This window comes from Harpegnathos saltator, unplaced genomic scaffold (assembly GCF_003227715.2).
Source record: "Harpegnathos saltator strain DR-91 unplaced genomic scaffold, Hsal_v8.6 scaffold456, whole genome shotgun sequence".
Classification (NCBI taxonomy): domain Eukaryota; kingdom Metazoa; phylum Arthropoda; class Insecta; order Hymenoptera; family Formicidae; genus Harpegnathos; species Harpegnathos saltator.
The window spans coordinates 360,001-382,732 of NW_020230268.1; the positions used below are offsets into that span (position 1 = coordinate 360,001).

The 22,732-nt window shown below is 35.2% G+C and overlaps 1 protein-coding gene across 2 annotated transcripts in view; it reads right to left on the reverse strand.

The window, feature by feature from the left end:
• Window positions 1-3,853: 3,853 nt before the first annotated feature.
• Window positions 3,854-22,732, reverse strand: part of LOC105186987 (ral GTPase-activating protein subunit beta) — a 36,941-nt gene continuing 18,062 nt past the window's right edge. For both annotated transcript variants that reach the window (XM_025301887.1, XM_025301888.1), the window contains 8 exons: window positions 20,107-20,267; window positions 19,852-20,025; window positions 16,257-16,666; window positions 5,923-6,334; window positions 5,265-5,580; window positions 4,762-5,025; window positions 4,318-4,567; window positions 3,854-4,219 (listed from right to left, as the gene is read on the reverse strand). In XM_025301887.1, coding sequence (XP_025157672.1) covers window positions 4,093-4,219; window positions 4,318-4,567; window positions 4,762-5,025; window positions 5,265-5,580; window positions 5,923-6,334; window positions 16,257-16,666; window positions 19,852-20,025; window positions 20,107-20,267 — 2,114 coding nt within the window. In that variant the 3' untranslated portion in view covers window positions 3,854-4,092. The remainder of the gene's footprint in view (window positions 4,220-4,317; window positions 4,568-4,761; window positions 5,026-5,264; window positions 5,581-5,922; window positions 6,335-16,256; window positions 16,667-19,851; window positions 20,026-20,106; window positions 20,268-22,732) is intronic.

Here is a 22,732-nt window from a genome sequence, read left to right on the forward strand (position 1 = left end):
TGTGTGATACGGACATCGCTCTCTCTCTTCCTTCCCCCTCCCTCTCTCTCTCTCTCTCTCTCTCTCTCTCTCTCTCTCTCTCTCTCTCTCTCTCTCTCTCGACTTATCATCACACAAACACATTTATAATATTAAGTATGCGGCGTAAATGAAGACCTTGAAATCAAACGGCTTCATCGTATCATGATAAACGTGTATCGAGGATATACGGGTCTCTAGCAATAAGTATAAATTACACACATACATGTATGTTCATCTACAGCAATCATTTCAACGTACTTAGTGACATCACTATGATTGTCACGATTCTCATTCTCGAGAAGCTTATCGATTGTGAAATGTCTGAGTGCGATTTGATTGCGCGAAGTGGACGTTAACTCAACATATAATGTATAATGTATTATATTGCAAAGTAATATTTATACATTAAACTTCTATTGTCCGTTGTAGCTTTTGGCTCACGTACTTGTTTCATTGTCGTTTCGATTCTCTACCGTGCTCTTTCTCCTTTTTTCTATCTCGACACAACTGTAGAATTGTAAAATGAAAATCTAATTCTAATAAAAATGCAATTACTCATTACTTATTTCTCTATACAGAATTTTCTTTCTTTTTTTATATTTAAGTTCTTAAATACTTTTCAAATATTCAAAAAAGTAATTTGAATGGAGAGAATTAAAATCGATTCTTATTGTTATTATATATACAACGTTCCTATAATACATGAATTACCTTTATATTGTACATATCGTTTGAGGATTAGCAAATATATCAACACATACTTTTTTAATTAAGCACCATCTTGAGATTAAGACATATAAAAATGCTGAAACACAAATACTTTATCACCGTAATCAATTGAAAACTTGATTGATACGAATTGCGTTTCATGCAAATAGATAACGCAGCTTTTCCTGTTGATTATAAGTGGATTTTATCTTGACATAAATATAGTCAGAGGTATACTTATATTTCTTTTTAATGTGAAAGAAAAAAGAAAGTTAATACTTAGTTAGCACTTTAGTGCTTTCTATAATACATAAATATATAAATGTCCATAATTTACTATCGTTCTCTGTATTAAAAAAGAAAATATCAAAATTTTGATTATTCGTTTCTGCTGCACAAAAATGTATTATTCCTACTCATACATATCGTCTTAAGGATTTTCAAATTGTGGGACTTCAAAGCTATATGTAAAATATCTCAGCAAACACAATATAACGTGTAATATATTTGTTAGTTGTAATTTTCTATCCAACAATATAACTGTTATATAACATATGCGTTATATAATAGTTATATAGTTGAGTAGGAAATTACAGCTAATAGGTATGTTACATGTAATATTGTGTTTGCTGAGCAAAATACATATTTGCATATACAACATATTTGCAAAATTATTCTAGAAGTCGATCAAGGACATCTAATTAGGCTTGTTACATTTTCGACTACTGGGCATAGTGCGTTATATCGTGCATATCTTGAGGTTTAGCTATTAATTTATATTAATGTTCGACGCTCGATGTGAGTGAATTTGCCTGTCATTGTCATCGAATATCACTGGTAAATAAGACTACTGCATTACTCTGATCCGTTATCGCGAGGCAAACTTATCATTTGGGAATGTGCTACGTGTAATATCGAGAGTGAATCGTAAGCGCGATGCTCTTAGTAAGTTATATCACGAACGGAAATGTCAGGATCGATACGAAAGATTAGAGATAATAAATTACAATTGTCTTGCAGATTCTAATAATCACTAGATTTATTAAAAAAGGTACATTAATTTCAGTCATCCTAAGACAAATATACATTGAAAGATAAAAAATCTCATATGTAGAAAAATATTTCAATTTTTAAAACAACAATTCAATATATATTAATTTGTGTTCTGTTAAACAAGAATTCTTTTTATTTATCTATTTAATTTTTCTCCTTCATTAATATTCAAAATGTAATTGTAATAAGTTCATACAGTGACTGAAGAATCAGTTTAGACGAATAATTGATTTTTACAAATAACAATTTATACAAATAAATTTATATAAATAAAAAAAATTATACCGAAGTGCTTATTAAACTATATCCAAACTTCCTCTCACCGTGTCTACAGTACAATCTCGATAGAAAATAATAAAGTATCTCGCATAATTGCACGATGATGCTTGAGAAAGAAAAAAGAAGTAATATAGAGCTCTTAGAGCCGATAGACGCACCAATGCGATAAGAATAACTCGGCCAACGCAGCAGTACAAAGTAACGTCTGTTTACCGTGAATGTGTGTTCAGTGTTAAGTCAATGTGGTGAAAATAATAGGGCATTAAAATCGTACAGTAATATACGAAACGCGTTGAAATCAAACAATGGTGCGTTCCGCGAACCGTGCGCTAAATGGATAATGATATATCGCTTTTAGATGAGACATAAGTCGTTGTATGTGTTCGACTTTTCCGCCCGCTTACTTAGATACAGATTCTCATATCTTAACTGACTGATGTTATCGTCTTATAGACATGAAAAAGAAAAATACTTATAATTTCGAATTAGTAATCGGCCACATTATGTGGCATGTGATTATTGAGCTTCAGAATTATGAAATAAATAGATAGCATCGTTACCCAACGCACAAGATGTCTCGTATCTACGAGACAGGCAGAGTTTATTTATACATACGATAAGCTGTTTGTACTTATGGTCGATATTTTTCTTGATTAAACATAATTTAATGCTTTGATGGATTCATTATTTCTCAGTCATGATTAATTACACATGAATGGCTGTTCGAAAACTGTATAAGCTTCGAAATTTATTACTCATTTTTCATTTCTCGATCCGTCATCAGATTAGTTCTGCAAGAATGTTGAATTATTGAGCCTTATTTTTTTTTAAATAATATGTTGTGTTTCCTTCAATTTTAATATAAGAATGAAGTTTACAATGTAGGAGTAAACATTGAAAAAATGTTGACAATCGCTTCATATTGTATAAATATATGTATAGCAATAATAGTATCACTATAAATATAATGGGGTAACTAAAATTGAAAATAACAATAGCGATATATATTTGCAAAGCGCGCAGATAATTAATTTTTCTAACAAGACTAAATAATTTTACATCATCAACAAATGGTGCTGTTGTTCTGCAGGTCTGCTGTTCTGCAAGAACTTCTGAGCTAGCATACACTGGTATAATAAGTTAAAATGAAAGAAAGTATACATGTTTTATTCTAACTTATTGCACTAGTTCAGAAATCTTTCGAAACAGACCTAATAGTAATAATAAAAAATTATTAATCATTCTAGTTTGACGTATTAACAAATAGATTTATAGTTTAAATCTACATATCGAATATATATAAATTAAACGACAAATAAGCATCGATTGCTTATTTGTCGTTTATTGAAAATATAATAAAATGAGGCAAGAAGAAGAGAAAACAATTGAACGGAAAAAAAGTTAAAGTTTACATACCAAATTTATACATACACAACTAATGATTTTACAACAATATGGTATTGCTTAAGAAATGTTTAATCATCACATGATGTAATATATAGTTTGATAGAATCGTGTGAATCATCAATTTATCGAGCATGTTTCTTATCGCGAATTATTTATATGATATATATACGAAATAAAAATTTAATTTTTATTTGTGTAATCACATGATAATAGTAATAGATAATCGCGGACAGTGACAATGTTGAATATCGAACTGATTGTAAAGCTTTAGGATAGTCAGCTCAAAGAATTATGCAATATAAAACATGTGAGTATAGAATATATATATATATATATATATTATTATACATAATAAATTAATTAAATAATACATTTCATAATTTTATATCGATGTAATTATCAGATTATGAAGTATGGATATAATTTATGTTACAATGTTATCTACAACACCAGTTTGACGAGCAATAAAATGATGTCTAAAATACAGACTTTTATGCATATCTATATTAAAACATATAGGATATAGAATGTATTGTGTCATTTCAAGCAATTGCATAAACTTACAATAATGTTATCAGATTGCTTCTATCTTCAACATCATTTGAAATCTTTGAAGAAATTTATTTATATTCGATAAGTCTGAGTACTGCTAAATAAAAGCGTTAATAATTCGGGATCTGTTAAATTTCTCTTGTATTTCTGTACCATTTCTTGAATTTTCAAGCGTCTTCGTACGTGTGGTGGATGATAACTGCAAAATATAAGGAGGTTTACGAGATTTTATTAGAATAAAATATCATGAAGGAAGTGCATGAGATTAGATAGAAACATGCGAGAGATAATTTGTACCTGTCATTATCGAGTCTTTTTCTACGTCCCATGTTAAGAGCTGTTTGCCTAACTAATGTTCCCAAAACTCTTCTTGACACTACCATACCGTCGATTAGAGGTGTTGCTAGATTAATTCTAGAAACTGGTCCTTGCAATCTGACTCTCATCAAACCATTAGCAAGAGCTTGTAAAAAGATAACTTGTACATCAGTTGGTTGCATAATTCTTGATTGCTCTAGTCCGGTGCAAGTAGAAGGAAGTAGATCACCTATGTAATTCGAAAAATTTTTTTTAAATTATCACAACTTAAGTTCCAATATTGTGACTCAAATATTTCTCAAAGAATTTAATAACATTAACATTAAAGAACTCATTGAATTCATTGAACGATAAATTTTTTAACAATTATTGTACAGATTCATGTGTCGAAAAAAGTGTTATATTATGAAAAGTCGAACAAACCGATCGGAAATTGGATATGATCTTCTAAACTCTCTAACCACACAACCATGATTTTTGTATTAGTTTGCAATGGTAAAGACTGTTTCAACGATCTTCTCGGTTTGATAGGATCTGCACTTGATGAATTTATCGGACCTATTCCCGACAAGCTCGACGGCTGTTTCTCCAAATCGAGCGACATCGCTCTTGAAGTCTGCGCTGTATTTTGTGATATACTAGAGATCCTAGTATCTGTGCTTTCACTAATACTTCTTTCAAACCATGCTGCAATGAAGTATATGAAACGCTCGAGATATCAATCACTTTCATATCTACGCAATTGTATCATATTCATTGTGCAAGATGGGCCTTAGATCATAACGCCACGAAAGAGATAATTCCACATTTTGTCAGTGCATTTAAGTGAGTGTGTTCTGTATTTTATACTTTATTGTTTATTAAGTTGTTTTATTGTCATTAAGTTATTTTATATCTTAACAGTGTTTTCTACTTTTAAGTATTACCTTGACCACTGCTGATATCACTGCTGTAACTGCTAGTTTCTTCTAGCGAATCTGAGCTGGCCATGAGATATGATTGAGTAGGCACCACAAATGCAATTTCTGAACTTACGTCGGCCCAGTACAACACATGTGTATCACCATTGTAAAGCGCACCGCCGTGATTACTATGAGCAGGTTGCGGTACATTCATCTGTGCTGTCGCTCTCCAAGAAGTGGACACATGACCGGTCCAGCCTGCGTGAGCAGATACAGAAACGGGCCAGCCGAGAGAACTTAAGAACTCCATGAAATTCGGCGATACATTTTCCTCATGCAACTGTAATTACAAAAATTCTAAGCTGCAAATAAATAAAGATGAAAAGTATATATGGAAGATATATGCTTCATATCCTGACAATCGTATTATATTTTGTCATAGGTAACAATTTTAATAATTGATGGAAAATTACTATCAAATTGAACCCTTATAAAACATAATCAATCAGATAATTGAAATGAAATCAATAAAATAAAAATGTTGAACATGAGGCTTTAATATACAACTCATTCCAAGTAGATCATTCATTATTGTTTCAGCAGAAAAAGCTTGAATACTTTTTCCTTCCAAGAGATAACAGCGATTAGATATAACTGATACATCAGATAAGCTCCATCTTACCACGTTTGATAATATTTCAGATGTAGATTTCTGACTTGCTTTTACATAAAAAATATGAACGGTGTCACATGTTCGTGGACTGATGTTATCTAATGTTTCCAAATCCATACAGAATCCGGGAATGGTCGGATCTAGAGCGATAAGCCCGGTATCTCTGGATTCCTCATTTTCCTTAGGTTCCACATTTAAGAAGCCGAAATGGCTCAAAAATAGTCGAGCCGTTTGAAATTCATGACAGATCTGCGGTGGCACGCACTCGTCGCTCTTCTCTTCCGTATTTTTTATATTGCCGTTATCATATTTAGTCTCAAGTGTTATTTGACGCTCTAAGAGTTGCGCGAGAATCTGATGTTCATTCCGTACTGCGTCGTTATCGCTCATAACTGCCTCGAGACTTGGTATTGATTCATCCCTATTACGAATAAACGTTAATAGCATATAATCAATGGATATGTTAATGGATATAAAACTAAAACTAAATGCACAAATTAAGATTCTTTTAGATAGATATTGATTAATTCTCAAATATTAATTCATGGGACTTGGTTAGATGGCGTACAAGTGTATGGTTGCGTGAGTTTGAGAGAGAGAGAAAAATAGAGATTGTAAAATAAGTAAGATAGGGGAGTAAAGTAAGAAGGTAGGAAAAGAAGCAGAAGGAGGTAAGATAGCGATAAGAATAAAGGCAAATAGAGGGAATAAGGAATAAGTAGAGAAGGGGCAGAATAGGAAATGAGAATGCGGAGAGGTTAAGTAGACGGAGCGGAGATATGAGTACAAGGAGAGGAGGAAAGGAGGTAAGGGGAGGCAAGGGAAGAGTGGATGATAAGCAAGGAAAATTGGTGATAGAGAAAAGAGATCAAGAGAGGAAGGTGAGTTTCAGGGGTACGGATGGATTAGGAGATGAGCAGGTTAGAGAGGAGATAAGGAAGGAGATAAGAAAAGAGTTGAGACAGGTAACGGAATGGAAGGAGGTAGAGAGTAGGATGAAGGAATTAGAAGATAGAATGATAATTGCGGGAAGATTTATAGAAAAAAGTAAGCAAGGAGAGATGAGTGAAAGAGAAGGAGAAAATAGAGAGGAATGGGAAAGAAAGGCGACGTTTAGTAAGCTAAGCAGCAGAACGAGATTGAGTAATAGGTATGGTTCGATAAGAAGTGATAGGTTAAGTGAATGCCTGAGTGAAAAGGAAATAAAAAAGATAAAGAAATTAGTGGTAGAAAAGGAAAAGGAGGAGAAGAGAGGTAATGTTGTAATAAAAGGGTGGGAGATAGGGGACAGAATAACGAATGGAAAGGCAGAGGAATTTATAAAAAAAGAATTGGATGTGGAAATAAAAGTGAAGAGATGTTGAATAAGTGGGAAAGTGGTAGTGGTAAGTCTGGAGGAAGAGGAGATGAAGAGGGAGATAATGAGAAATAAGAGGAAACTGAAAAGTAAAAGTATTTTTATTGAGAACGACTTGATGTGGGAGGAAAGAAAGGTACAAGAGGAAATGGGCAAATGGGTGAGGGAGGAGAGGAGGAAAAGAAAGGCTGTGAAAATGGGTTTTGAGAGTGATGATTGATGGAAATTGGAAAATAGAAGAAATAGAGGAAATAGAAGAAGAAATAATTAGAAGAAAAGGAAGGGACAGAGATAGGGAATTAAGGGAACTAAAGGAAAGGGAGATGAAAGAAGCATTAAGAGAGGAAGAGGATAGGAGAAGAAAAAAGGAGGAAAGAGATGGAGAGAGAGAAGAGGGGGTAGAGAGGAGAGACTAGAAGAAAGAGAGGAAGAAAGAAAGGGGGGAAAGAGAAAGGAAGGGGGAAGGGAGATTAGACAGGATTTCAGGTAAGCCAAGAAGGGGAGAGAGGGAGGGGAGGAAGGGTAGAAGCCTAATTTTTGGAATGTGGCAGGAATACAGAGGCAGAATAAAGATTTTTGGAACTGGATAAAGGGCAAGGATTTTATCAGTTTATGTGAGACATGGTTAGAAGAAAAGGGATGGGAAGGGTTTAAGGAAAGATTGCCTAACACATACTGGTGGGCATATAGGCCAGCGAAGAGAGAGAAAAAGAGGGGAAGAGCAAAGGGAAGTTTTTGATAGGTAGAAGGAAAAATTGGGGAAAAGAAAATAACATTTTGGGGGAGAAAAAAGAGGAAGGATTACTGGTTTCCGAAATAGAAGGTAAAGGCAAGGATAAGGAAATGATAATTATCTCAGTTTATAACTCGGAAAGATGGAAGGAGATAGGAAAAAAGATAAAGGAAATAATGGAGGAAGGAAGAGAGAAGAATGTAATAATAGGAGGAGACTTTAATATAAGGATAGAAGAAGAGGGAGGATTAGAGGAGGAGGGGGAGCTAGAGAGAAAGAGCAAGGATAAGATAAAAGGAAAAGACAGCAAAAGTATGTTAGAAGTATTGGGAGAGGTAGGAGGATATATATTGAATGGATCTGCGGAAGGGGACAAAGAGGGAGAATTTACATATATAGGTGCGAGAGGAAGCTCGGTAATTGATTATGTAATTGTCAATGAAAATTATAAGGATATTGTGAGAGAATTTAAGGTTGGAGAAAGAGTGGGCTCGGATCACATGCCCATGATGGTGGCAATAAAAGGAAACGGAGACTGCAGAGAAGAGGAAGGAGAGGGAGAAGAGGAAAGAAAAACAAGGATAAGATGGGATAAGAAAGCGATTGAACACTTCAAAAAGGAAACAGAGAAGATACTAGATACAACAGGAGAAGAATTAGAAGAGGAGCAAGGATCGGTAGAACGGAAATGGCTATCTCTGAAGAAGGTAATTGGGGAAGCATTAGTCAAGGAGGAATGGAAGTGGAAAAGGAAAGGAATAGGACACAAGGAATGGTGGAACAAGAGTACGAAAATTAAAAGGAGGGTGCATAGAGAATTTAGAAACTGGAGAAGAGGTAGAATAAGCAGAGAAAAATACATGGAGGCAAGGAAAACTTTAAAAGAGCACGTTGAGAATAGGAAAAGAAAGAAAAAAGAAGAGGAAGAAGAAGAGTTAAGAAATCTGAAGAATGAAAGAGAAGTATGGGAATTTATAAACAGGAAAAGAGGTAAAAGAAAACAGGTCAAGAATAATATAGACAAGGAGAGATTGAAGGAATATTTTATGGAATTATTAGAAGGGATAGAAGAAAACACGAAAGAGGAAAGGACATTTATACAAGAAAGAGAAGAAGACGAGGTTGGAGGAAGTCAAGAAGAAAAGGAAGGAGAAGAGGAACTGAAAGAGGAAGAAATTATAGAGGCAATAGATAAACTCAAAAGGAAGAAGGTAATAGGGATTGACGAAATACCGGCGGAGGCATGGAAATATGGAGGACAGGCAATGAAGAAAGGAATTAAGGAATTATTGCTGCAGATATGGAAGGAAGGATCTATACCGAAGGATTGGAAAACAAGTGTGATTTGCCCCATATACAAAAAAGGAGATAAGGAAAGAGCAGAAAATTACAGAGGGATATCAATACTATGTACAGCGTATAAAATTTATGCAGAGGTGTTGAGAAGGAGATTGGAGGAGGAAGTGGAAGCAAAGGAATTACTACCTGAAAGCCAGGGAGGATTTAGAAGAGGAAGAGGAACATTGGATAACATCTTCGTACTAAATCATATAGTGCAAAGAGAAAAGAATAATAATAATAAAAAAGATAGGAAAATATACGCAATGTTCGTGGATTTTAAGGCGGCTTTCGAAAACATAGACAGAAAGAAGTTATGGGAGATTCTGAAGGAAAAGAAGATAAATAGGAAGATCATAGGAAGGCTGAAGAAGATTTATGAAGAAACTAGAGTCACGATAAAAACGAAGGATGGGTTTACTAGCTGTTTTAAGACTACGAAAGGAGTAAGACAGGGATGTGTGATGAGTCCACTGCTTTTTAATTTGTATGTAGCGGATCTAGACGATTACATGAGGAGGAGAGGAGTAGGAGGAGTAAAAGTAGGTAAAGAGAGAATTAGGTTTCTGGCGTATGCTGACGATTTAGTTTTAGTAGCAAAAAATAGGGAAACATTATTAGACATGATGGGTACATTAAGAAGGTTTACAAAGGATAGAAAATTAATTGTGAACACGGAGAAGACAAAAATAATGATATTTAACAAGGAAGGAAAGGAAAAAAGGAGAGATGGAAATGGAAAGGTAAAGAGATAGAAGAGGTTCAGGAGTTTAAATATTTAGGGTTTAATTTTAATAAGGGAGGAGACTATAGGGAGCATATAAAGGAATTGAAGAAAAAAGGGAGACTGGCGGTGAATAAGGTATGAGGATTAGGAGAAAGGATTTGTAGAGATGACTTTGGAAGGAGAAGGAATTTATTTAAATATTTGGTACAAAGTGTGATGTCATACGGGGTAGAAATATGGGGATGGGAGGAACAGAAGGAGTTAGAGAAAATTTGGATGGATTATGTAAGATGGGTGTTTAGGCTAGATTTTTGTACGCCAAGGTATATTATTAGGAGAGAATTAGGGTTAGAAAATTAAATGGGGTATAAGGGCTAGAAGGTATGAATTAAAGATAAAGAAAATGGAAGACAAAAAATGGGTGAAAGAATGCTGGAAGGAGAAGGTTAAGGATGGATGGAAGGAAAGGTACGGAAGGGAGAGAGAAAAGTATTACAATAGGAACGGGTGGGGAATAGCAGCAATAGATAGTTTAATGAGTGAGGAAGAGAACATAGAAGGGAAATTGGTTAGAAGAGAGAAGGAAGTACAAAGGCAAATAGAAGAAGGGCAAATAAGAGAGGCGAGGTATAATAGAAAATATAAAGAAATAAACGAAACAGGGGAATGGCCGAAATATTTAGAGGGAGGAGACGAGATAGAAAGGAAAGAAGGAATGGCAATTAGGGCAATGATGAGGTTAAGGTGTGGAAATATGGAGGAGGAGAATAAATATTGGGTAAAGGAAGAGGATAGGAAGTGCGTGTTTTGTGGGCAAGGTAGGGATAATATAGATTCATTTTATAGGAGAATGTGAAATTACAAAGGAATGGTTTAAGGAAATAGGTAACAGTAAGGAGGAAAGAGTGAAAAAGTTATGGAAGGATGATTTAAATAAGGTGAAAACAGAAATTCTGAAGTTATGGAAGGAAAAAGAAAGAAGAGAAGAAAAGGCAGGATGTGATATAGACGGTGATATAGGCTGTGAGACAGAAACTAGTAGATAAGATAGTCGATAGGTAATAAGTTATAGGTATTAAGATAGTTAAGATAAGGTAGGATAGGAGTAAGGTAAGAGGATAGAGTAGAGTGTGTAGAGTGTGCAAGTGAATGTGGGAATGAGTGAGATAAGAATTATTGTAAACCAAGTCCCGCTTCTTGACAATGTATGCTGAAGTAAATAAAGTTTATATATAAATATTAATTCATGCATATGTATAGGGTGAGGCACTTAAATTGAGACGCCTAAATATATAAAAAATAAAGTAAAATGGAAAAAAATGTTTCAGACAAAAATTATAAAGTTTCAAAAGGGACATATTGTAGTACTATTGATTTGACTTTCGGTTGCAGTGTCAAAGTGAAAGGAAAGTCAACTTTATATCTTTTAATAGGACTTTAATCTCTTAAACACCTAAGCTTGTAGTCCTTTTCATAACGAATTCAGTGACCACTCAAGGTTGTTGGAGGTCAAATAACGGAAATCAAAGTTTAAATCATTAAATCAAGATATATAATTTTCAATTTATATGCATTTATTTTATTAAATGCATAAAAAGGTGGCCATTAACTGCGATATGCTTTTGAATACATTGAAAGATTGATGAACATTTATAACAAAGATTTTTTTCCATAAGAACTTCAAAAAAAAGTATATTAAAATGGATAATAATATAGGGGATGCACCTTCAATTATTTTGATCTTGACATATATAGGGTGCGTTCAGCGGAGAAAACTGCTCAGTGAGCGATTAGTAACTATTGGTCCTTATTGTTAGATCCTTACATTCAGACCAATGACGGTGACGAATTACTCAACAGTTGCGCAACTGTTGAGTGTCGTGAACGCACACCATGAAAGAAGGAGGGCGTACTAGGTGGCGATAGAACGCTGTGCGTTCGGGACCTGCATCTTATTTTCGTTCCGAAGAAAGAAAAATATCGAGAGTGCGGTAGTCGCTAGACCGGGAATCGAACCCGGGTCTTTCGCTTGCCGGGCGACTGCTCTAAAACCACTGAGCTACCTGACGCTCCACGACATTCTCACGACGCTCTCACGACATTCTCCTCTCCCTAGATAACGTTAAGGTCCAGTTCCACAAAATCAAGTTTAAACCGTGATTATCTGAACTGACGTTACATTTAACGGCATGGTTAAACTTATATCGCGTTCCACATCATGTTTTTAACTGTAGTTTACTTAAACCTATAGTCTGTATGAAGAAACTGTCAGACTTCTCTTTCTTTTCAAACGTAGAGTATGATTGGTTGTTGCTAATAGTGAAAAGAGGGAAAATTGAAGTAAGTTGGATGCTATGACATCTAGTAGAGAACAATATATCTGTTTCGTATAAAGTAAACACTTACCAACATTAACATTTGCTGTATTTGTATATAAGTATTAATTTATTAAAAGGTGGAAGTCCAATGTTAATAATAAATTAGTTTATATTATTAATTTGATTGCATTTATCATATAATAATTGACTTTTATATATAGTTTTATACTCTATTTTAGAATATAATCTATCGAAGCAAAAAACCCAATATTTTAAATTAAATTTATATACTTACTGTTCTGTTTTATGAGAAATTTCATGCTCGATTTCTACTAGAATTGCAATAATAGATTCTTTTGATAATCTAAATCGTGCATGAAAATCGACATTATCAAATTCTTCCAAATATGATTGTCTTATTCTTATATTTCTTGTCCGTTGATAAATTAGGTTTTCAAAATCTTCATCTTTAGATGAAGATAATATGTATTCTAAAGCTATATCTCTTTAGTGTTCAAACGTTCAAAATATTTGTCAACTGAACTCCAAAACCGGGATAGTCATAAATTTTTTTCTCAAATTGATGGTACTGCAGTGTTAAACTTCGTTTAAATTCATTAAACGCCCAAAGTTTTGGGTTTAACTTTAACTGTGAGAAATCAACGTTAACCATGGTTTAAGGCAGTTGTAGAACGCAATTTTTCGTCTAAACTAGGATTAACGAGTTAAACTTCGTTTACAGTAAGTTGTGGAACCGGGCCTAAGAAATGTCGTTCGGAAGCGACATCTCTAGTGCTATCCCGAGCGCACAGCGACTACAGAGAGAGGCATTGTTACTTGTACCTAGTGGTACAAGCTAGTGGTCTCTCAAAGTCAAAGGTTGCTATCCTTTAAGACCTGCTGTCCATGTATGTCGGCCTCCCGTTGCTCCTCCTTATCCGGTCATCCGGTGTCAAGGTCATCATCCTGAATAATGTGCAAAAGGTTTCAAGTGGCGCTCGTTGTTTGTTAAAAAGTTATCAACAAAAGAAATTCCACAAAATAAACATAATTTGTATTTACCGTTTGTAATAAACAATTAAACTTTTTGAATAATACTCAGAACCATCAAAACGAATTATCAATATATTCGTTTTTATATACATAAGTTTTGGTATTTAAATCTTGCCTTTCTAAATTGATAAGTCTATCGTATATTAAAATTGTAGATTCCGAAATGATTAACAAAGGCCCAGCGCAAGGTTTGGCAAATAAATCTTTCGCTTTTCTAAATTGATAAGTCTACCATATACTAAAATTATAGATTCCGAAATGATTAGCAAAGACTCCTACGCAAGGTTTGACAATTAAATCTTTTGCCTTACTAAATTAATGAGACTACGGTATATTAAAATAACAGATTCTTAAAAGAATAGCAAAGGTTACCCCTACGCAAGGTTTGCATTTAAGTAATTTATTTGTGCCAAACATTGCATAGGGATCTTTGCTAAATCTGCTCAAAATCTGTTATTTTAGTATATCGTAGACTCAATTTAGTAAGGCGAAAAATCGTATTTATGAAACTTGATTTGTATTTTCAATAATTATAATCATATAATAAATTTATACGACAAAATATATGTAAAATATGTATATTTTTATAACTCTTGTCAACATAAAAATATGCTATGCTGCTTAAATGAAAGATTTAAAAATATATGAAAGAAATATTTGGATATGGTAATAACTTTTGGTAATTATGCAGTTAAGCCTCATCTCTGCTCACATATATGTAAAGTTTACCGTACCTAAATATACACAGTGTCGAAAAATTACGCTCGATTAATGAAACTTCTCCTGTCAATAACTTTTTACCAAATAACGAGCGCCACCTGTCAAATCTTTTGCACAATGCTCAAAGTGATAACCTTGACAACATATATCAAAGTCATTGAAGGTGCATTCCCTATATTGTATTATTATCTTAAAATTATCTTAAAATGCATCAATAAAAACCAATCAACACTGAAAAATGAAAGAACGCATGAGAAATGCTTGTCACAATATTGACAAAAATACTTTGTTAAACGTTCCTCACCACTTGTAGAAACGTAGAGCGGATTAAGGTAAATAGAAAAGTTTTTTATACATGTACAAAGTGTTTGGTAACTCATGTAGCCATAGCTAATGGAAATGTAGAGTTGATTAAGACAAACATAAAAGTCATACAGTCTTGTGATATTCGCAATAATTATCGAGTTATTAATGACAGAAATCCCATGAATGAGCACGCACCGGAATGATATTGGACAAGTATTGCAGCTATTCTGGCAAGAATGCGGTCTAGTCAATCTAGCAACTGTTGCCAGCGCACTGCGAGGGGAATGACAATGCGTCGTTATTCGGCTATTCGCTAGTCTTATTTCGCCGTTTTTACGTCTCGCTGCGCGCCGGCAACAATTGCTAAATCGATTGAACAGCATTATACACCACGAGTTTTGAGTATTTCTCCCATATCATCTCGGCGTGCACTCCTTCATCAGACTTCTATAGTTAATAACTCGATAATTATTGCGAATATCAATATTGCAAAACGATATAGGACTTTTTTGCATGCCTTAATCCGTTCTATTGCTCCTACGAATTCTGAGACACCCTATACATACAGGGTATTCCATAACTCACAAGGAAAAGTAGGGAATTTCAGGAAATTCAAAAAATTCTGAATTCTGAATTCTGCAGTTCTTTGTATAGAACTAAAGTAGTTCATCTATAATGCAAAACTATTTTTTGCGGGATCCCAATTTGAGAGGGTGAAACCAATCTTCAAAAGAAAAAATCATTTTCATTTTTAGCGTACATCTTTTAAAATACGAGGCATATGCAAAAACAGTTTATATGAAAGTTGTAGTATATTTCATGCTCTTTATAACTGTGTATTCAGATTTTGCAAAATTGGAGGGTGGACGAGGTTTCAAAAATTTTTCAACTTTACAAAATCTGAATACACAGTTGCAAAGACTATGAAATACATTACAACTTTCATATAAACCATTTTTGCATATGTCTCATATTTTAAAAAATATACGCTACAAATGAAAATGATTTTTTTTCGAAAGTTCGTTTCACCCTTTCAGACTAGAATTCCGCACGAACAAAAAATAGTTTTATATTACGGATGAACTACTTTATTTTCACATAAAGTTTCATAATTTTTAGAATTTCTAAGTTCCTTATGTTTCCTTGTCAATATAAAAAATTCGTGAAGACATAGATCAAGACAAACATAAAAGTTTCGTACTGTTTTGCGATATTCACGATAGTTATTGAATTATTAATTATAGAAATTTGACGAGTAAACGCGCTAAGATGAATGATTGGAGAAACGATTGCTTCGCGCCGGCAATCATTGCTAGATCGATTGGGCCGCGCTATTGCCCGAGTGGCTGCAACGCTTCTGTTCAACATAAAACTGTATGGGACTTTTATGTTTGTTTAATCCGATCTATGTCTCTACGAATTCCTCGTACTGAGTTATGAGACATCTTATACATATAAAATAAAGAATTTACCAAATATATCACCTATCTGATGTAACTAACTGAATAAAAAACATGATAGAATAGTATCAATTTCAATGAAATAAATAAACATTATATAAAGATAAGTAGGTTTCAGTCTTTCACTAAAGTGATATAAAAAATAAACAGTAAATATCAGATATATTAGAATGAAAATCTAATATCTATGAGCTAAAATCATCGAAGAAGGAATTGAGTAGAAAGATAAATAAGAAAAAAGAAGATAAGATTAACACTCAAAGTAACCAGATGAGATCTCTCTTTAAGTTCTGACTAAACCAAAACTTTGTATGCAAGATAATTTACTTACACTTTACAATGGGGAATGCGATCCACATTATCCGGGAAGAATTTTGGTTTATAATCCGTCTGTGGTGCGGCCTCAGCTAAAGGCAAGGGTCTACCGGGATTGTTGTTGATGCTTCTAATGCTGGACCGGTGACGCGGTAAATGACGCAGCTGCATCGTCCATGCGTGTCTGCCGAATGGCCCGCGAATAAGAACAGTCACAGTTGGTTGAGGATCCTGATCGTTTCCCAGAGGCTCCTCTAACAGAGCCAGAACTATTGCATTTTCAGAGACGAAATAACGAAATCTCTCTACGGCCGCTTGTCGAGCCACACGTCCACCAGTCCAACTGTTACAGTGCCGAAGCAATGAAACTTCGTCCAATAACGATGAAAGTGACTGCGCTCCACAGGCACTAGGAAAATAGCCGACCTACGAAGGAAGAAATCGTGAATAAAAAAAAGCGATGAAATCAAATATTTTAGCAGTGAAAGCTACCGAGAAATCTATAAAGAATGATAGCGACGAAGAATTTATATACAGGGTGGTTGATTATAAGTTGCCAACCCGAAATGTGAAGGTAGATTGAGTTCAGATAAACATAAAAGTCCCATACTGTTTTGCGAGATTCGCAATAATTATCAAGTTATTAATGACAAAAATCTGAGGAATGGGAGCGCGCCGACATAGATGATTGGAGAAGCGTTGCAGTTACTCAGGCCACAGTGCGGCCCACTCGACCTAGCAACTGTTGGCGGCGGGTGACGAGACGTAGGTCCGGCGAGATAAAACAACGAATAGCAGCGCATTGTCTTTCCCCTCGTCGCGCACCGGCAACAGTTGCTGGATCAACTTGGCCGCGCTGCGGCCTAAGCAACTGCAACGCTTCTCCAATCATCTATGCCAACGCGCTCCTCAGATTTCTGTCATTAATAACTCGGTAATTATTGCGAATCTCGCAAAACGGCATGGGAATTTTATGTTTGTCTTAACCCAATCTACCTTCACACTTCAGGTTGTAAACTTATAACTCCCCACCCTGTATATAGACACCCTGTATATACAGGGTGTCTCAGAACTTTGGGACACGGGCTCCGTACGGATATAGAGCTAAGTGAGATGAACAAAAAAGTCCTCTGCCATAATGTGAAAATCGTAATAGTTTCTTAATTATAACAGCGCAAAGTGTGGCGTTTTCCACGCCCAGCGCGGCCTATAGATGCTCCGTGGCAAGCTATGTACGTAGGGGCTGAGCGATAACGCGACTCACGCTGACCGTCGCGCGGCGTCAAAACGCCAAGACGCCATCGCGACAGTCAGCGCGAGACACGTTATCGCTTAGCTCCTACGCACATACGCACTTGCCGCGGAGCGTCTATAGGCCGCGATGGGCGTGGAAAACGCCAAACTTTACGCGGTTATTACTAAAAAACTATTACGATTTTCACATTATGGTAAAGGACTTTTTTGTCCTTCTCATTTAGCTCTATGTCCCTACGGAGCCCGTGTCCCAAAGTTCTGAGACACCCTGTATACAGGTTGTCCTATTTAACCTGACAAATCGTAATATCTGGAAAACTACATGTCAGATCAAAAAAAGTGGGTAATGAAATTTGTTCGCCCCGAAGGGGGACATCCAATGATATCAAACTCGACCTCCCACCCCACTCCCGGGGGGTAGGGGTGGGGGGAAACTGAAATCTTAAATGGGAATCCCTATTTTTTATTGCAGATTCGGATTCTACTCCACAAAATACGTAAGTTTCATCCGAAACTTTTTTTTTTATTCGTGATAGATGGCGCTGTAATCACAAAAAATTAGATTTTCTGCAATTCTCCAGAAATGACGATTGGATTGAAAAATAAAAAAATACCTGTTCAATATTTTTAAAAATATTTTTAAAAAACATAATAACAGTTATTCCCCCCCATCCCCTCGGGGTAGGGTGGGTGGTAACGTTCAAATCTCAAATGAAAACCCACATTTTTCATTGCAGAATTAGATTTTACGTGAAGTTTTATGGAAACAATTTTTTCATTCGTGATAGATAGCGTTGAATTTTTCCGAAAATCTACTTTTAGCGTTACCCAGGAACAACGACGAGCACGTAGTAGCTTTCTGTTCCCTATGAGAGGCGAGGGGACCCATCTAAAACAAGCACCCCGATGGTGAGAGGCGAAGGGACTCACTTAAAACAAGCACCCCGATGATGAGAGGCGAGGGGACTCACCTAAAATAAGTACCCCGATGGTGAGAGGCAAGGGGACTCACCTAAAATAAGCACCCCGAAGGGAACAGAAAGCTACTACATCCTCGTCGTTGTTCCCGGGTAACGCTAAAAGTAGTTTCTCGGAAAAATTCAACGCTATCACGAATGAAAAAAATTGTTTCCATAAAAACTTCACGTAAAATCTAATTCTGCAATGAAAAATGTGAGTTCTCATTTGAGATTTGAACGTTACCACCCACCCTACCCCGAGGGGATGGGGGGAATAACTTATTATGTTTTTTAAAAATATTTTTAAAAATATTGAACAGGTATTTTTTTATTTTTCAATCCAATGATCATTTCTGGAGAATTGCAGAAAATATAATTTTTTGCGATTACAGCGCCATCTATCACGAATAAAAAAAAAGTTTCGGACGAAACTTACGTATTTTGTGGCGTAGAATCCGAATTTGCAATAAAAAATAGGGATTCCCATTTAAGATTTCAGTTTCCCCCCACCCCTACCCCCCGGGAGTGGGGTGGGAGGTCGAGTTTGATATCATTGGATGTCCCCCTTCGAGGCGAACAAATTTTATTACCCACTTTTTTTGATCCGACATGTAGTTTTCCAGATATTACGATTTGTCAGGTTAAATGGGACACCCTGAATATAAGAATGTTTCATTTTAAGTGATATGGTTGATTATCTCGCGAATCAATGATTTTATTGAAAAATTTTTCCAACGAAAGTTGCATGGCTTGAAGGGGGACACATGATGGAAATGTGGACTTGACCTTGAGTGACCTTGTCAAAAACAGGTCAAGGTCATTAATGTTTTTTCAGATAGAAATCCCTATTTTTTATTACATATTCTTGTAGCTTATCTTGAGAGCTTTCCGAAACACTATAATAAAGTTACGTTTCATTGAGTACTTTCCGAGTTATGAGCCTTGAAAGTTAAGGCAAGACCGATCACTGATCCGGCCAACCAAGGCAAAACCGACCACTGATCCGGCCAACTAAGGCAAGGCGGGATCAGTGATCGGTCTTGCCTTAGTTGGCCGGATCAGTGATCGGTCTTACCTTAACTTTCAAGGCTCATAACTTGGAAAGTACTCAATGAAACGTAATTTTATTATAGTATTTTGGAAAGCTCTTGAGATAAGCTACAAGAATATGTAATAAAAAATAGGGGTTTCCATTTGAAAAAACATTAATGACCTTGACCTGATTTTAACAAGGTCACTGAAGGTCAAGTTCACATTTCCATCATGTGTCCTCCTTCAAGCCATGCAACTTTCGTCCGAAAAACTTTGCAATAAAATCATCGATTTGCGAGATAATCGACCATATCACATAAAATGAAATATCCTGTATACATATATATTCTTTGCACACATACAGACCTGTTCTAATAGAATAGTAAGGAGAGCGTCAGCGGCATCTCTTACACGCATAGACGCAGGCTTCAATTCTTTCTCATCCTTCATTTTGATGGGTTCACCTGGTTTTCCAACGCTTTTAGTGCCAGATACTCCGAGTTCAACAACTTCTAATACTGTGGTCAAGCAATCTTTGTCCTTTGGTAGAAAATAGAGATAAACATAGAATATTCATAATGAGATAATTTCATAAATTATTTCTAAGAACGACGGACAAACCTGCAATAATTGTGGATGTGCAGTCAACCAAGTTGTCAAGCAACTGAACGCTGCAACGATGGAAGAGTGAAGATCTTTAGAATGTGCTGGAGGTGGACGCCAACATTGATATGCAATATAATCGCACAACCATTTCACTGCTCTTTTGCATTCCAATGCATCTGTAAGAAACATATCAATTTGATACATATTGTCCTAAAGTATATACAGGGTCTGCCAAAAGTTCTGGAACGGCTAATTATTTCAAATAATAATGATTGTTTGAAACAATGTTTAAAACAAAAGTTGTAGGGCTTAAAAAAAGCTATCAGATATTGATAATTGTTTGACCTTGAAATGACCTTGAGAAACGTTATCAAGGTCGACAAAAATCTTAAATGGAAACTCCAATTTTTTATTGCATCGTCTTTTTCCACCAATTAATTTGAACAACTTTTGTCTGAAACATTTTTTTATTTGCCTAATATCTTTTTAGATGTTTAAGGATAACTTGATAACTTTTTCAATATTTAATTTACGATATCTCGCCCGACTGTTTGTCGGGTAAAAAAATGGTACTAGACTTTTCTATTCTATTTGATCTCAAGAATATATTGGTACAATAATACTCTATTTTTTGTTAATTTGTCGATCTTTCGAAATTTCAAAATCATCAAATTAACAAAAGTCAGGGCGCTATTGTAACAATATATTCTTGAAACCAAATAGAATAGAAAAGTCTAATACGATTTTTTTATCCCGACAAACAGTCAGCGAGATATCGTAAGTTAAATATTAAAAAAGATATCAAGTTATCCTTAAATATCTCAAAAAATATTAGGCAAATAAAAAATGTTTCAGACAAAAGTTATTCAAATTAATTGGTGGAAAAAGACGTTATAATAAAAAAATTGGAGTTTCCATCTAAGATTTTTATGTCGATCTTGATAACGTTTCTCAAGGTCATCCCAAGGTCAAACAATTATCAAAATCTGATAGCTTTTTTTAAGCCCTACAACTCTTTTGTTTCAAACATTGTTTTAAACAATCATTGTTTGAAATAATTAGCCGTTCCAGAACTTTTGGCAGACTCTATATACAGAGTGTCTCATTTAACCTGACAAATCGTAATATCTGGAAAACTACATGTTGGATCAAAAAAAGTGGATAATAAAATTTGTTCGCCTCGAAGGGGGACATCCAATGATATCAAACTCGACTTCCCACCCCACTCTCGGGGGGTGGGCGTCGGGGGAAACTTTGAAATCTTAAATGGGAACCCCCATTTTTTATTGCAGATTCGGATTCTACGCCACAAAATACGTAAGTTTCGTCCGAAACTTTTTTTTATTCGTGATAGATGGCGCTGTAATCGCAAAAAATTAGATTTTCTGCAATTCTCCAGAAATGATCATTGGATTGAAAAATAAAAAAAACGCTCGCATGTGAATTATGAGCCACTGCAGCTAGTACTGATATTTGATTATTTTCTTCACAAACAGTAGCTCTACGCGTTCTTTTCTTAAATTGTACACTTCCATCAGTACTGTGTAACAACTCTAACGAAAGAAGAACGTGATCGTACTCTTTCAGGAAAACGCTCAGCATACAAATTGACAGCACCGTCAAAATTTCTCCTACATTCGCCATAAATGAAAATCATTTAAATTTTTTCTTGCACAGTTACATAATCCATGATGCAAAGTCAGAAGAGAATGATAATGGCATGGAACATTCTTCAAAAATTGATTAAGCACCTCTCCCGATTAGAAAGGTAAGTGTCTAATAATGATCGTCTCTTAAGTTCCATGGGCGCGAACGATGGAGAGATGCCACTAACAAATTATTTATGCAAAATCATCCCGATGGTGAGAGGCGAGGGGACTCACCTAAAACAAGCACCCCGAAGAGAACAAAAAGCTACTACGTCCTCGTCGTTGTTCCTGTAACGCCTAAAAGTAGTTTCTCGGAAAAATTCAACGGTATCTATCACGAATGAAAAAATTTGTTTCCATAAAAACTTCACGTAAAATCTAATTCTGCAATGAAAAATGTGGGTTCTCATTTGAGATTTGAACGTTACCACCCACCCTACCCCGAGGGGATGGGGAGAATAACTGTTATTACGTTTTTTAAAAATATTTTTAAAAATATTGAACAGGTATTTTTTTATTTTTCAATCCAATGATCATTTCTGGAGAATTGCAGAAAATCTAATTTTTTGCGATTACAGCGCCATCTATCACGAATAAAAAAAAGTTTCGGACGAAACTTACGTATTTTGTAGCGTAGAATCCGAATCTGCAATAAAAAATGGGGGTTCCCATTTAAGATTTTTAAGTTGCTCCCCCACCCCCACCCCCGGGAGTGGGGTGGGAGGTTGAGTTTGATATCATTGGATGTCCCCCTTCGAGGCGAACAAATTTCATTACCCACTTTTTTTGACCCGACATGTAGTTTTCCAGATATTACGATTTGTCAGGTTAAATGGGACAACCTGTATACGTACTAAAGATGTGCGATTCAAGAATTTTTATGTCGAATTGAATCTAATCGAATCTCATTTTTTAAATTCGAATTCGAATCGAATCTATAAAATTTCACTCGAATTCGAATCGAATCGAATGAAATCGAATCGAATCATTAA